Source organism: Nerophis lumbriciformis, linkage group LG01 (genome assembly GCF_033978685.3).
Source record: "Nerophis lumbriciformis linkage group LG01, RoL_Nlum_v2.1, whole genome shotgun sequence".
Classification (NCBI taxonomy): domain Eukaryota; kingdom Metazoa; phylum Chordata; class Actinopteri; order Syngnathiformes; family Syngnathidae; genus Nerophis; species Nerophis lumbriciformis.
Genome location: NC_084548.2, coordinates 75,635,349 through 75,652,091, shown reverse-complemented (window position 1 = coordinate 75,652,091; position 16,743 = coordinate 75,635,349). Strand labels below are relative to the sequence as shown.

General features: G+C 40.5%; 1 protein-coding gene across 4 annotated transcripts in view; it reads right to left on the bottom strand.

Annotated features, from left to right (window-relative positions):
- Positions 1-16,743, bottom strand: part of lama5 (laminin, alpha 5) — a 219,849-nt gene that overhangs the window by 130,329 nt on the left and 72,777 nt on the right. For all 4 annotated transcript variants that reach the window (XM_061925868.1, XM_061925885.1, XM_061925877.1 and 1 more), the window contains exons 7-11: positions 11,733-11,848; positions 2,938-3,056; positions 2,787-2,877; positions 2,452-2,586; positions 2,319-2,387 (exon numbers count right to left, since the gene is read on the bottom strand). In XM_061925868.1, the coding sequence (XP_061781852.1) occupies positions 2,319-2,387; positions 2,452-2,586; positions 2,787-2,877; positions 2,938-3,056; positions 11,733-11,848 (530 nt within the window). The remainder of the gene's footprint in view (positions 1-2,318; positions 2,388-2,451; positions 2,587-2,786; positions 2,878-2,937; positions 3,057-11,732; positions 11,849-16,743) is intronic.

The following is a 16,743-nucleotide window of genomic DNA, read 5'->3' as shown; positions in this document are numbered from 1 at the left end:
GTACATGTGTAAGCGGAGAAAAGGCGTAGAACATGTGTCATAGTACATGTGTAAGAGGAGAAAAGGCGTAGAACATGTGTCATAGTACATGTGCAAGAGGAGAAAAGAGGTACAACATGTGACATAGCACATGTTTAAGAGGTGAAAAGACGTAGAACATGTGTCATAGAACATTTTTAAGACGTGAAAAGACATAGAACATGTGTCATAGAACATTTTTAAGAGGTGAAAAGATGTAGAACATGTGTCATAGAACATTTTTAAGAGGTGAAAAGATGTAGAACATGTGTCATAGAACATGTTTAAGAGTTGAAAAGATGTAGAACATGTGTCATAGAATATGTGTCATAGGACAAAGTGTAAGAGAAGAAAAATACATAGAACATTTGTCATAGAACATGTGTAAGAGGAGAAAAAACTTAGAAAATGTGTCATAGAGCATTTGCAAGAGGAGAAAAGATGTACAACATGTGACATAGAACATGTGTAAGTGGAGAAAAGACGTAGAACATGTGTCATAGTACATGTGTAAGAGGAGAAAAGGCGTAGAACATGTGTCATAGAACATGTTTAAGAGGTGAAAAGACGTAAAACACGTGTCATAGAACATGTTTAAGAGTTGAAAAGACGTAGAACGTGTGTCATAGAATATGTGTCATAGGACAAAGTGTAAGAGAAGAAAAATACATAGAACATTTGTCATAGTACATGTGTAAGAGGAGAAAAGACGTAGAACATGTGTGATAGTACATGTGTAAGAGGAGAAAAGACGTAGGACATGTGACATAGTACATGTGACATATGTCACATGTACTATGTCACATGTCCTAACACATGTGACATATCACATGTGTTAGGACATGTGACATAGAACATGTGACATAGGACATGTGACATAGGACATGTGACATAGACCATGTGACATAGTACATGTGACATAGTACATGTGACATAGAACATGTGACATAGACCATGTGTCATAGGACATGTGACATAGAACATGTGACATAGAACATGTGACATAGGACATGTGACATAGACCATGTGACATAGGACATGTGACATAGTACATGTGACATAGAACATGTGACATAGACCATGTGTCATAGGACATGTGACATGTGACATAGAACATGTGACATAGGACATGTGACATAGGACATGTGACATAGACCATGTGACATAGGACATGTGACATAGTACATGTGACATAGGACATGTGACATAGTACATGTGACATAGACCATGTGTCATAGGACATGTGACATGTGACATAGGACATGTGACATAGGACATGTGACATAGAACATGTGACATAGACCATGTGTCATAGGACATGTGACATAGTACATGTGACATAGTACATGTGACATAGTACATGTGACATAGTACATGTGACATTAATCATGTGACATAGAACATGTGACATAGGACATGTGACATGGAACATGTGACATAGGACATGTGACATGGAACATGTGACATAGGACATGTGACATGGAACATGTGACATAGGACATGTGACATAGAACATGTGACATAGGACATGTGACATAGGACATGTGACATAGTACATGTGACATAGGACATGTGACATAGTACATGTGACATAGTACATGTGACATAGGACATGTGACATAGTACATGTGACATAGATCATGTGACATTAATCATGTGACATAGAACATGTGACATAGACCATGTGTCATAGGACATGTGACATAGACCATGTGTCATAGGACATGTGACATAGTACATGTGACATAGTACATGTGACATTAATCATGTGACATAGAACATGTGACATAGACCATGTGTCATAGGACATGTGACATAGTACATGTGACATAGTACATGTGACATAGTACATGTGACATAATACATGTGACATAAATCATGTGACATAGAACATGTGTCATAGATCATGTGACATAGAACATGTGACATAGTACATGTGACATAGGACATGTGACATGGAACATGTGACATAGGACATGTGACATAGAACATGTGACATAGGACATGTGACATAGTACATGTGACATAGTACATGTGACATGGAACATGTGACATGGATCATGTGACATAGATCATGTGACATAGATCATGTGACATAGAACATGTGACATAGTACATGTGACATAGGACATGTGACATAGAACATGTGTCATAGAACATGTGACATAGAACATGTGATATAGTACATGTGACATAGAACATGTGACATAGAACATGTGACATAGTACATTTGACATAGAACATGTGTCAGACGTGAGTTGAGCAGAAGCCAGGTCCAGGACAAATGATTAGGGACCTACTGATGATCTCTCCCGCTGGCTTGGCCTCGCCGTTGTTGTTGTTGTTGTTGCTAGGATACGTGGGGACGGCTGAGGGAGACACAAACAATGGATCACATCCCCCCGCCATCCTCGCGGAGTGGGCGGGGCTTACGGTAACACTGGGGGAAGTTGATGAAGCCGCTGGCACACTGGTCACAGTCGTCTCCGCCGTAGTTGTCCTTGCAGAAGCAGCGTGCCGTCACGTCCTCACACGTGCCGTCAAACACCGGGGACGGACAGTCGCAGGCTGGCCAGCGCACGCACGCACGCACGCACGCACACACACACACACACACACACACACACACACACACACACACACACACACACACACACACACACACACACACACACACACACACACACACACACACACACACACACACACACACACGCGGTCACTTCACTTTGCCACGCCAACCAGCCAGACCTGACCATGTGACTCACGTGCGCACGCCAGCGGGGAGTCCAGGGGCGCGTGTGGCGCTCTGTAGTGTCCCGGCACGCAGCGCTCGCAGTTGACGCCGGTGGTGTGATGCTGAGGGGGCGTGGCACACGTCAGCACACCTTTTTAACACAAGCAGCCGCCTGGTCTCACCTGACAGTTGAGGCAGACTCCGCCCCCTCGTTTCTGGCCGCGGATGTCCACGCTGCCGCCGCTGCGAGCCACGTCGGGGTCGTAGAAGCAGTCGAAGGAGTGGCGGTGGCAGTGGCACGCTGGAAACAACACATTTTTCACAATAAAAGCCCAGCGGCGTGTCATTTAAAACGTCAACAAAGGGGTGTTAAGAGAAGAAGAAGGGGAGGCGGGAGGCGGTATAGCTCGATGGCCGTGCCAGCAACTTGAGGGTTCCAGGTTCGATCCCCAGCTTCTGCCGTCCTAGTCACTGCCGTCGTGTCCTTGAGCAAGACACTTTAGCTCCCAGTTTAAATGGAACTTACATATTGGCTTTCACTGTGTAAAGTGCTTTGAGTCACGAGAGAAAAGCGCTATATAAATATAATTCACTAATTCACAAGACGATAGACAGGAAGTAACTTGACGCAGGAGGACTCCAGCAAATTGTTACCACGGCTTCACTTTTTTTTACACTTGTATGAGAGCGAGGGACGTCATTACAAATTAAATGACCTGTACACTTAATACAACTTTTATGACGGACACCGTTTGACCTTGGAAAAGACTATTTACCCAGTCTGTGGAACACTCTCCCTGACCACCTGAGGGCACCACAGACTGTGGATGCTTTTTAAAAAAGGCTTAAAAACCCTTCTTTTTAAAAAAGCCTTTTTTTTTTTTTTTTAGATATATGTGTGCTAGTTCTAGCTATTAGGCTGTTCTAGTTTTTATTTTTTTACTATTTATTTTACTTGTTGGGGGCAGCTATTTGTGGTTTTAGCATTGTTGTTTTGTTTTTTAAATGCACTTGTAGCACTTTGACGTTGTTTTGCTCAATGTAAAGTGCTTTTACAAATAAAATCTATTATTATAACTATTATTATCATCATTAGGTACAGAATGTCAAAAATGTGTGATAGTTTTGAAAAAAGCAGCACAAAAAGATGTTTTAAATGTTTTTTTTAGATAAGGCTTAGCGTGAGTTTGGAATTCACTCTCTAGATATGGTTTATGTGAGACGAAATGTGAAATAATTAGTCAAATGTGTTGACTTGGGAGATAAAAAACAAACAACTGATTCTACTGCACGCTCTCCCTGACCACCTGAGGGCACCACAGACTGTGGATGCTTTTAAAAAAGGCTTAAAAACCCTTCTTTTTAAAAAAGCCTTTTTTTTTTTTTTTTAGATATATGTGTGCTAGTTCTAGCTATTAGGCTGTTCTAGTTTTTATTTTTTTACTATTTATTTTACTTGTTGGGGGCAGCTATTTGTGGTTTTAGCGTTGTTGTTTTGTTTTGTTTTTCAAATGCACTGTAGCACTTTGAGGTTGTCTTGCTCAATGTAAAGTGCTTTTACAAATAAAATCTATTATTATAATTATTATTATCATCATTAGGTACAGAATGTCAAAAATGTGTAATAGTTTTGAAGAAAGCAGCACAAAAAGATGTTTTAAATGTTTTTTTAGGTAAGGCTTAGCGTGAGTTTGGAATTCACTCTCTAGATATGGTTTATGTAAGACAAAATGTGAAATAATTAGTCAAATGTGTTGACTTGGGAGATAAAAAACAAACAACTGATTCTACTGCACGCTCTCCCTGACCACCTGAGTGCACCACAGACTGTGGATGCTTTTAAAAAAGGCTTAAAAACCCTTCTTTTTAAAAAAGCCTTTTTTTTTAATTTTAGATATATGTGTGCTAGTTCTAGTTATTAGGCTGTTCTAGTTTTTATTTTTTTACTATTTATTTTACTTGTTGGGGGCAGCTATTTGTGGTTTTAGCGTTGTTGTTTTGTTTTGTTTTTCAAATGCACTGTAGCACTTTGAGGTTGTTTTGCTCAATGTAAAGTGCTTTTACAAATAAAATCTATTATTATTATTATTAGGTACAGAATGTCAAAAATGTGTAATAATTTTGAAAAAAGCAGCACAAAAAGATGTTTTAAATGTTTTTTTAGGTAAGGCTTAGCGTGAGTTTGGAATTCACTCTCTAGATATGGTTTATGTAAGACAAAATGTGAAATAATTAGTCAAATGTGTTGACTTGGGAGATGAAAAACAAACTACTGATTCTACTGCACGCTCTCCCTGACCACCTGAGGGCACCACAGACGGTGGATGCTTTTAAAAAAGGCTTAAAAACCCTTCTTTTTAAAAAAGCCTTTTTTTTTTTTTAGATATATGTGTGCTAGTTCTAGCTATTAGGCTGTTCTAGTTTTTATTTTTTTTACTATTTATTTTACTTGTTGGGGGCAGCTATTTGTGGTTTTAGCGTTGTTGTTTTGTTTTGTTTTGTTTTTCAAATGCACTTGTAGCACTTTGAGGTTGTCTTGCTCAATGTAAAGTGCTTTTACAAATAAAATATATTATTATTATTATTATTATTAAGCAGAGAATGTAAAAAATGTGTAATAATTTTGAAAAAAGCAGCACAAAAAGATGTTTTATATGTTTTTTTTTTAGGTAAGGCTTAGCGTGAGTTTGGAATTCACTCTCTAGATATGGTTTATGTAAGACGAAATGTGAAATAATTAGTCAAATGTGTTGACTTGGGAGATAAAAAACAAACAACTGATTCTACTGCACGCTCTCCCTGACCACTTGAGGGCACCACAGACTGTGGATGCTTTTAAAAAAGGCTTAAAAACCCTTCTTTTTAAAAAAGCCTTCTTTTTTTTTTAGATATATGTGTGCTAGTTCTAGCTATTAGGCTGTTCTAGTTTTTATTTTTTTACTATTTATTTTACTTGTTGGGGGCAGCTATTTGTGGTTTTAGCGTTGTTTTGTTTTGTTTTTCAAATGCACTGTAGCACTTTGAGGTTGTTTTGCTCAATGTAAAGTGCTTTTACAAATAAAATCTATTATTATTATTATTATTATTAAGCAGAGAATGTAAAAAATGTGTAATAATTTTGAAAAAAGCAGCACAAAAAGATGTTTTAAATGTTTTTTTAGGTAAGGCTTAGTGTGAGTTTGGAATTCACTCTCTAGATATGGTTTATGTAAGACGAAATGTGAAATAATTAGTCAAATGTGTTGACTTGGGAGATGAAAAACAAACACTACTGATTCTACTGCACGCTCTCCCTGACCACCTGAGGGCACCACAGACTGTGGATGCTTTTAAAAAAGGCTTAAAAACCCTTCTTTTTAAAAAAGCCTTTTTTTTTTTAGATATGCGTGTGCTAGTTCTAGCTATTAGGCTGTTCTAGTTTTTAGTTTTCTACTATTTATTTTACTTGTTGGGGGCAGCTGAAAGATGCGGGTACTTTCGACCTCCTCGCTAGCATGGGGATTCTTCGCTGGCTACATCCAGCGGCCTCCAAAGCAGCGGAGTTAAGTGCCAGCGTGGACCGTCAACGGAAGACACGTAAGCGGTGTGAGCGGAAGCAGAAGCGGGGATGCCGAGCGGGGCTAACAACAAAGCGAAAGGCTAATCCTCAAAGAAGCGCTAGTCCGGGTGAGAAGTTAGTTAAAATAGAACTAGCCAGCGCCAGGCTGGATAATACCTGCACACATAGCAACTATTTTAGAACAATACACAACTCAAAAAATGTTTTTTCTGTGTCAGAAGTAGACATGCACTCTACTGAGGTGGCAAGTTATGATGCGTTCGGTTTATCACAACATCAAGCAAACAATCGGAAAATTCCCGTCATATCAATTCCTAGATATGGTCGTAATTATTTAAATTGCACTACACATAATAAACACAACATTATTAATATTGCTACTACGGATAATTTCAACAAAAACTCCTCAAAACAGCCCACTACCTATAATATGGGCTTCTTAAACATAAGATCATTATCTTCCAAAACGTTATTAGTTAATGAGGTCATTAGAGACAATAATCTTGACGTTATTGGTCTCGCCGAGACCTGGCTCAAACCAGACGATTTCTTTGCGCTGGGTGAGGCGTCTCCTCCTGGCTATGCGGGAGCGCATATTGCCCGTCCCATTAAAAGGGGTGGGGGAGTTGCACTCATCCACAATAAAAACTTTAATCTTACCCCGAACCTAAATAATAAATATAACTCGTTTGAGATGCTTACTATGAGGTTTGTCACACCGCTGCCTCTCCACCTGGCTGTTATCTACCGCCCCCCAGGACCCAATTCGGACTTCATCAGTGAATTTTCAGAGTTCGTTGCTGATTTAGTGACGCACGCCGACAATATAATCATAATGGGGGACTTTAATATCCATATGAATACCCCATCGGACCCTCAGTGCATGGCGCTCCAGACTATAATTGATAGCTGTGGTCTTACACAAATAATAAATGAACCTACGCATCGCAACGGAAATACGATAGATCTAGTGCTGGTCAGGGGTGTCACCACCTCCAAAGTTACGATACTCCCGTATACTAAAGTAATGTCCGATCATTACCTTATAAAATTCGAAGTTCTGACTCATTGTCAACAAACTAATAATAATAACTACTATAGCAGCCGCAACATTAATGCTGCCACAACGATGACTCTTGCTGGCCTACTGCCTTCGGTAATGGCACCATTCCCAAACTATGTCGGCTCTATTGATAACCTCACTAACAACTTTAACGACGCCCTGCGCGACACCATTGATAGTATAGCACCGCTAAAGCTTAAAAGAGCCCCTAAAAGGCGCACCCCATGGTTTACAGAAGAAACTAGAGCCCATAAATTATCATGTAGAAAGCTGGAACGCAAATGGCGCGCTACTAAACTTGAGGTTTTCCATCAAGCATGGAGTGATAGTTTAACAACTTATAAACACATGCTTACCCTAGCTAAAGCTAAATATTACTCAAATCTCATCCACCTCAACAAAAATGATCCGAAATTTTTGTTTAGTACAGTAGCATCGCTAACCCAACAAGGGACTCCTCCCAGTAGCTCCACCCACTCAGCAGATGATTTTATGAATTTCTTTAATAAGAAAATTGAACTCATTAGAAAGGAGATTAAAGACAATGCATCGCAGCTACAACTGGGTTCTATTAACACAGATACGACTGTATCTACGAAGGATACCGCCCTCCAAAATAGTTTCTCTCTCTTTGATGAAATAACATTAGAGGAATTGTTAAGATGTGTCAATGGGACAAAACAAACAACATGTTTACTTGACCCATTTCCTGGGAAACTTATTAAGGAGCTTTTTGTATTATTAGGTCCATCAGTGCTAAATATTATAAACTTATCACTCTCCTCTGGCACTGTTCCACTAGCATTCAAAAAAGCGGTTATTCATCCTTTGCTCAAAAGACCTAACCTCGATCCTGACCTCATGGTAAACTACCGGCCGGTGTCCCACCTTCCGTTTATCTCGAAAATCCTCGAAAAAATTGTCGCACAGCAGCTAAATGAACACTTGGTGTCTAACAATCTCTGTGAACCTTTTCAATCCGGTTTCAGGGCAAATCACTCTACGGAGACAGCCCTCGCAAAAATGACTAATGATCTACTGCTAACGATGGATTCTGATGCGTCATCTATGTTGCTGCTTCTTGATCTTAGCGCTGCTTTCGATACCGTCGATCATAATATTTTATTAGAGCGTATCAAAACACGTATTGGCATGTCAGACTTAGCCTTGTCGTGGTTTAACTCCTATCTTACTGACAGGATGCAATGCGTCTCCCATAACAATGTGACCTCGGACTATGTTAAGGTAACGTGCGGAGTCCCCCAAGGTTCGGTTCTTGGCCCTGCACTCTTTAGTATTTACATGCTGCCGCTAGGCGACATCATACGCAAATACGGTGTTAGCTTTCATTGTTATGCTGATGACAGCCAACTCTACATGCCCCTAAAGCTGACCAACACGCCGGATTGTAGTCAGCTGGAGGCGTGTCTTAATGAAATTAAACAATGGATGTCTGCTAACTTCTTGCAACTCAACACTAAGAAAACGGAAATGCTGATTATCGGTCCTGCTAAACACCGACATTTATTTGATAATACCACCTTAACATTTGACAACCAAACAATTACACAAAGCGACTCAGTAAAGAATCTGGGTATTATCTTCGACCCAACTCTCTCCTTTGAGTCACACATTAAGAGTGTTACTAAAACGGCCTTCTTTCATCTCCGTAATATCGCTAAAATTCGTTCCATTTTGTCCACTAGCGACGCTGAGATCATTATTCATGCGTTCGTTACGTCTCGTCTCGATTACTGTAACGTATTATTTTCGGGTCTCCCTATGTCTAGCATTAAAAAATTACAGTTGGTACAAAATGCGGCTGCTAGACTTTTGACAAGAACAAGAAAGTTTGATCATATTACGCCTATACTGGCTCACCTGCACTGGCTTCCTGTGCACTTAAGATGCGACTTTAAGGTTTTACTACTTACGTATAAAATACTACACGGTCTAGCTCCAGCCTATCTTACCGATTGTATTGTACCATATGTCCCGGCAAGAAATCTACGTTCAAAGAACTCCGGCTTATTAGTGATTCCCAGAGCCCAAAAAAAGTCTGCGGGCTGTAGAGCGTTTTCTATTCGGGCTCCAGTACTATGGAATGCCCTCCCGGTAACAATTAGAGATGCTACCTCAGTAGAAACATTTAAGTCCCATCTTAAAACTCATTTGTATACTCTAGCCTTTGAATAGCCCCCCTTTTTTTAGACCAGTTGATCTGCCGTTTCTTTTCTTTTCTCCTCTGCTGCCCCCTATCCCTTGTGGAGGGGAAGACACACAGATCCGGTGGCCATGGATGGGGTGCTGGCTGTCCGGGGTCGGGACCCGGGGTGGACCGCTCGCCTGTATATTGGTTGGGAACATCTCTGCGCTGCTGACCCGTCTCCGCTCGGGATGGTTTCCTGCTGACCCCACTGTGGACTGGACTCTTACTGTTATGCTGGATCCACTATGGACTGGACTCTCACAATATTATGTTAGACCCACTCGACATCCATTGCATTCGGTCTCCCTAGAGGGGGGGGTTACCCACATATGCGGTCCTCTCCAAGGTTTCTCATAGTCATTCACATCGACGTCCCACTGGGGTGAGTTTTTCCTTGCCCTTATGTGGGCTATACCGAGGATGTCGTTGTGGCTTGTGCAGCCCTTTGAGACACTTGTGATTTAGGGCTATATAAATAAACATTGATTGATTGATTGATTTGTGGTTTTAGCGTTGTTGTTTTGTTTTGTTTTTCAAATGCACTGTAGCACTTTGAGGTTGTCTTGCTCAATGTAAAGTGCTTTTACAAATAAAATCTATTATTATTATTATTATTAGGTACAGAATGTCAAAAATGTGTAATAGTTTTGAAGAAAGCAGCACAAAAAGATGTTTTAAATGTTTTTTTTAGGTAAGGCTTAGCGTGAGTTTGGAATTCACTCTCTAGATATGGTTTATGTAAGACGAAATGTGAAATAATTAGTCAAATGTGTTGACTTGGGAGATAAAAAACAAACACAACTGATTCTACTGCACACTCTCCCTGACCACCTGAGGGTACCACAGACTGTGGATGCTTTTAAAAAAGGCTTAAAAACCCTTCTTTTTAAAACAGCCTTTTTTTAAATATTTTTTTACTATTTATTTTACTTGTTGGGGGCAGCTATTTGTGGTTCTAGCGTTGTTGTTTTTTTATTTTTTATTTTTTGTTCAATGTAAAGTGCTTTTACAAATAAAATCTAATATTATTATTTCTATTTACATTGCTATCAACAGTGGTTTCTGAATTAGTCTGGAATTTGATGTCATTTCAAACACTTTGTTGAAACACAGAGTTTTTTTTTAACTTTTTGAGCGTAAAAAAGTCCAAGACTAGACCAATTAAGGACATGTGACATAGGACATGTGACGTAGACCATGTGACATAGAACATACGTCATATCCTATGTGTCATAGACAAGTGACATAGACAATAATAATATAATAATAGATAATAATGACAACTGTGATCATTTTGGTCACAATAACTGTATTTATCCATTTTGTTTATTGTTTTGGTTGTGTATATTTAGGGTCTCCCACCTCTTCCGTAACAGAGACGGAACCAATTTTTTTTTAATTTTGGTTGTGATTTTTATTAAACTGGAAAAATGTTGCTTCCAGAAACAGTATACTCAATTTTTATTATTTGTTTGTTTTATTTAATTTTATATGTAAAAGTTTACATTTCAATTAAAATGTTAAAATATACAAGAAAGACACGTTGGTAGCATTTGATTTTATGTATTTTTATCTATTTATCTATGTTCTTATGTTTTTATGTGTTATGAATTTGCACTAACTTAGTTTTGCTTACAATTTCGTTGTACAATGACAATAAAGATATATTCTATTCTATTCTATTATTATTATGCATTGTCATTACATCAGTGGTTCATTTGCTCTCAAAAACATGGCAATAATATCGCGCAAAATGTGTATCGGCCCAGGCCGAGTTCAGAGTGTAAAAAGTTGACTATAATACAGACTTTTGTTGAGGCTGGAACAGATTATTCATATTTATATTGTTTCTTTTGGAGAAATTTGCTTCACTATACAAACTTTTCTATTTACAAACCCTGTTCAAGAACCAATTAAGTGTGTAAATTGAGGTTCCACTGCGTGTGTGTGTGTGTGTGTGTGTGTGTGTGTGTGTGTGTGTGTGTGTAAAGGAGGAAGACAGAGCAAACGTATCATGTTTGTGGAGACAGGGAGGAGCGCTGCTTATCCTGCGGCGCTGATAAAGTGAAAGGGAGGAGTCGGAAGTGATAAACACTCCAGAATAAGTCTGAGTGATGACCTCTGACCTCCCCGCGGCAGCACTCACGTTCACACTCGTGGGCGCTGTCGGTCGTGGCGGGTTTCCACGGCAACTGGTGGTACCCGGGGCAGCACTGGTCACATGACACGCCGCAGGTGTTGTGTTGACAGTCGCACTGCAACCTGCACACACACACACACACACACACACACACACACACATTAGGATGTTACACATTAGTGACTGGGTGTCGTGGAGGAGGCCTTTGACCTTTGAACCGCACATCCTGTGTGCTATTTAAGAAGATGTTTAACAGACACGCTCGCCTACTGACTGCAAGCTGCTGTGTACAAATGATTGTTTTAATACATTCTTCAGCATGTAGGAGCAGTCGTCACTTGAACACACGCCACACACTACACACTTTTTGTTATTGATGGGTTTGAAAAATGAAATGAAGTCATTATCATCCAGATATATTATTAGACATGACACTCATTAGCTTAACACAAAGCTAAAATGATAGCTTAGCATATATTGACACACATTGGATTTATTTTAGCATCTTTAACGTACTATAAATACATACATATATATATTTTCAAAGAGAACGGCCTACGGATCACGATTGAAGCCAACAAGCAAACCGTCAACTTCCTTGACGTCACTTTCAACCTGAGAAATAACAGCTACCAACCATTCACGAAACCCAACACAACACTCCAATACGTGCACCATGACAGCAACCACCCACCCACCACCACGAAAAGAATACCTACCGGAATTAATAAAAGGCTATCGATGCTGTCATCTAGCAAAGCTGAATTTGACCAAGCAACCCCCCCGTACCAAAAAGCCCTTGATGAAAGCGGATACAATTTCACCCTCACCTATGAACCCACGCCAGGAAACCAACCGAAAAAGAACAGAAAACGAAACGACATCATCTGGTACAACCCCCCATACAGCAAAAACGTCTCAACTAACATTGGACACAAATTCCTCAATCTGATTGACAAACACTTTCCCAAAGACAACACCCTAAGAAAAGTATTCAACAAGAACAACATTAAATTGAGCTACAGCTGCATGAACAATATACGACAAATCATCTCAAACCACATCAAAACAATTGCAAATGAGCCGTCGGCCCCCGGACAGAGCGACTCCAAAACCAACAAAGGCTGTAACTGTCGAAAGAAACCTGATTGCCCTCTCAACGGGGGGTGCTTACAAACATCAGTTGTCTACCAATCTAAGGTAACACGCAAGGACATTAACACATCCGACACATATGTAGGATTAACCGAGGGAGAATTCAAAACCAGATGGAACAATCACAAGGCTTCTTTCAGGAACCAAAACCTGCGGAATACCACAGAACTCAGCAAACACATTTGGGACCTCAAAGACAATAATGTTGAATATTCAATAACATGGCAAATTCTTGCATCCAGCACACCTTACAATAGTGGTAATAAAAGATGCAACCTATGCTTGAAAGAGAAACTGTTTATTATTTACCGTCCAGACCTGTCATCCCTCAACAAGCGCAGCGAAATTGTAACAGCATGCCGCCACCAGACGGAAACACCTCCTAGGTAACACATGAGCCAATCACCACGCCCCTACGCCAGCCTGTACCCACCCACTCTGTGCCCTATATAAACCATGGTATGTGAATGCTCCCATTAAAATCTCCTGATGATTGAGGGTACCCCCCCTCATGAAACAGGCCTGTAGAGATGAAATAGTCTTGTGATTTTTTTCCCCACACATACATACATACATATATATATATATATATATATATATATATATATATATATGCATGTATGTATGTATGTATGTATGTATGTATATATATATATATATATATATATATGTATGTGTGGGAAAAAAATCACAAGACTATTTCATCTCTACAGGCCTGTTTCATGAGGGGGGGTACCCTCAATCATCAGGAGATTTTAATGGGAGCATTAGTGACGTGCATTAGTGACGTGCATTAGTGACGTGCAGTCACTAGGAGGCAGGTGAGGCGGTGCCTCACCTGCCATCATGGAAAGAAAAAAAAAGTAAAAAGAAAAAAAAAAAATGAAATTGTTATATGTATCCAGTGATTATACTATAAAGTTATTTTCCATTTAACTTCACCAGTTTTAGATTATTTTTATTCAAAATCGCTGAATTTTCACATTTGCCATTCAAATACTGAGAAGAGACGGTGCGGTGAACAGCAGCCAGTTGAGGCACGTCACTCAGTGCCTCAACATGGATTGCGCAATGACTCGGCTAACTGCTGGCCTGCTGTGCAGTGAGACCGTATTGCTATATGAATTATATTATACATTTCCATAGTTTAGTTAGCTGAGGTATATAATGTACAGTGTATTTTGTCAACAACTGTATGTGTGTAAAGTATTTCTTGTGCTGAGCGATCATAAAACGGCTGCAAAAGACGCACTGGCTGAGGCTCGCCTCCTGCACTCCCGCCGTAGAATTGTTATATCAACTAAAGCCCACACTTAAACTTTCCACGTGCAAGATTGAATCTATTTTTAAAAATGATTTCATAAGAAGCCAAAAAGTGCAAAAACAATAATGTTGGTGTTGGAGGAGTTGTGAATGACTGCAGGGACACAACATTAGATACACCTGCAGACTGCAGGTGTACCTAATTCACAACTCCTCCAACATGAACATTATGGTTTTTGCATTTTTTGGCTTCTTATTAAATAACTTTTGTAACCTATTTTCATGGGCTTTCCTCTTTGTGATGTTAAGTTCCTGTTATGCGCTGTTATACAGTATATGCCTTGAGCTCTTATTTTGAAGGCGCTAAGAGCGGAAGTGATGTCACGTTGCGGAGGTTCTTGAAAGAAGGTAAATAAAGTGGTCCTGGTGTAAACTGGAGCCTCCGTGTTTGTTATTTTGTAGTTTCATACAGTATAGGCCACATTTATAAACCCTCGGTTACACTTTTTTTAAATAGATTCAATCTTGCACGTGGAAAGTTGAAGTGAGGGCTTTAGTTGTGGACTTCATTTCTAAGTAAAGGTAAGACCATAATAACGTTTTTTTTTATTAAATGTGCTTTTTTGTGTGCTACAGTTTGTATGTGTAAAGTTAAAGTTAAGTTAAAGTAGCAATGATTGTCACACACACACTAGGTGTAATGAAATTTGTCCTCTGCATTTGACCCATCCCCTGGTTCACCCCCTGGGAGGTGAGGGGAGCAGTGGGCAGCAGCGGCGCCGCGCCCGGGAATCATTTTTGGTGATTTAACCCCCAATTCCAAGCCTTGAGCTTTTAAACATAACCTGTTAACTGCTGCCAATCAAATGGTGAATAAGATACTCTTTAGGGTTCATATGTTTGTAAATGTGACTGTGATGAAGTCAGTGCCTCACTCAGAGGAAGTTAAACCCGATTTGTAGTTCATTCCTTACTTATTGTTTTAAAAGTGTTCATCACACACACACACACACACGCGCACACGCACACACACATTAATGATGCTAATGAGTAACACAGATGTGGTGGTGAACTGAAGGTGAAGCAGAAAAGTGAAAGTAAAATGTTGCAGAGCCAACAGTCAACAATATTGACCTGCAGGCCACCATGCTACGCTAACATGCTAGGCCAGAGATATTCACAATCCAGCGTTCAAACGCCTTCACAAGCTGGTGTGCGGGTCCAGATCTGTGTTTGATCCCCAACACACCACCTCTTCTTGCCAATGTGAGGTGTGCACAATCTCATCAATACAACATTTCCCTCAACAGAAATATACACCATCTTTGACCTCTTCCTCCAAGCTCGTCAGGTACGTTAGGAACCAATGAAGACTAAAAAGGTTCAAGTCACGTGACAGGAAGCAGAAGAAAAGCAGGAAGTTGTGAATTTGGCTCCGATTTTTTGTTTTTTTCCTGAGATGCTCAGGAGGGGATTGCAAGTGCGACAACATCAACACAACGCCTTCAAGTCCACAGTGAGGGAAAAACACTCAACACAACGCCTTCAAGTCCACAGTGAGGGCAAAATGCTCAACCCAACGCCTTCAAGTCCACAGTGAGGGCAAAACGCTGTCTCGTCTCTCATGGGACACAAAGTGAGGATGAGTGGCATTAAATGTGTGTGTGTGTGTGTGTGGGGGGGGGGGGGGGGGGACATTAAACACATTGTAGATACTTTAGGTCACATTTTGTACGTTAAAGATGCTAAAAAACCAGTAAGTCATAAGACGCTCAGATACCATATTAGTTTTCTTTTATAGGCAATGAGTGTCATACGTGATGACTGGAACATTCCCAAGGACATGTGGAATGAGGCAACTTGCTGCCTTCTGGCCTTTGACATTTATGCAGAGGTAAAAGCACAGGTTAAGTGTGTAACACAAGTGCACTCATTGAGAAATGTCAAATAATGGCACAAACTAAGTCCACCACATATGTTTACAGATGAAGTGTGTACTATAAGTACTTGAACTCCTCCACTTGGGGCAAGATCTCCTCCCCAACCCGGAGATGGCACTCCACCCTTTTCCGGGCGAGAACCATGGACTCGGACTTGGAGGTGCTGATTCTCATCCCAGTCGCTTCACACTCGGCTGCGAACCGATCCAGTGAGAGCTGAAGATCCTGGCCAGATGAAGCCATCAGGACCACATCATCTGCAAAAAGCAGAGACCTAATCCTGCAGCCACCAAACCAGATCCCCTCAACGCCTTGACTGCGCCTAGAAATTCTGTCCATAAAAGTTCAGAACAGAATGGGTGACAAAGGGCAGCCTTGGCGGAGTCCAACCCTCACTGGAAACGTGTCCGACTTACTGCCGGCAATGCGGACCAAGCTCTGGCACTGATCATACAGGGAGCGGACCGCCACAATCAGACAGTCCGATGCCCCATACTCTCTGAGCACTCCCCACAGGACTTCCCGAGGGACACGGTCCAATGCCTTCTCCAAGTCCACAAAACACATGTAGACTGGTTGGGCAAACTCCCATGCACCCTCAAGGACCCTGCCCAGAGTATAGAGCTTGTCCACAGTTCCACGACCAGGACCAAAACCAC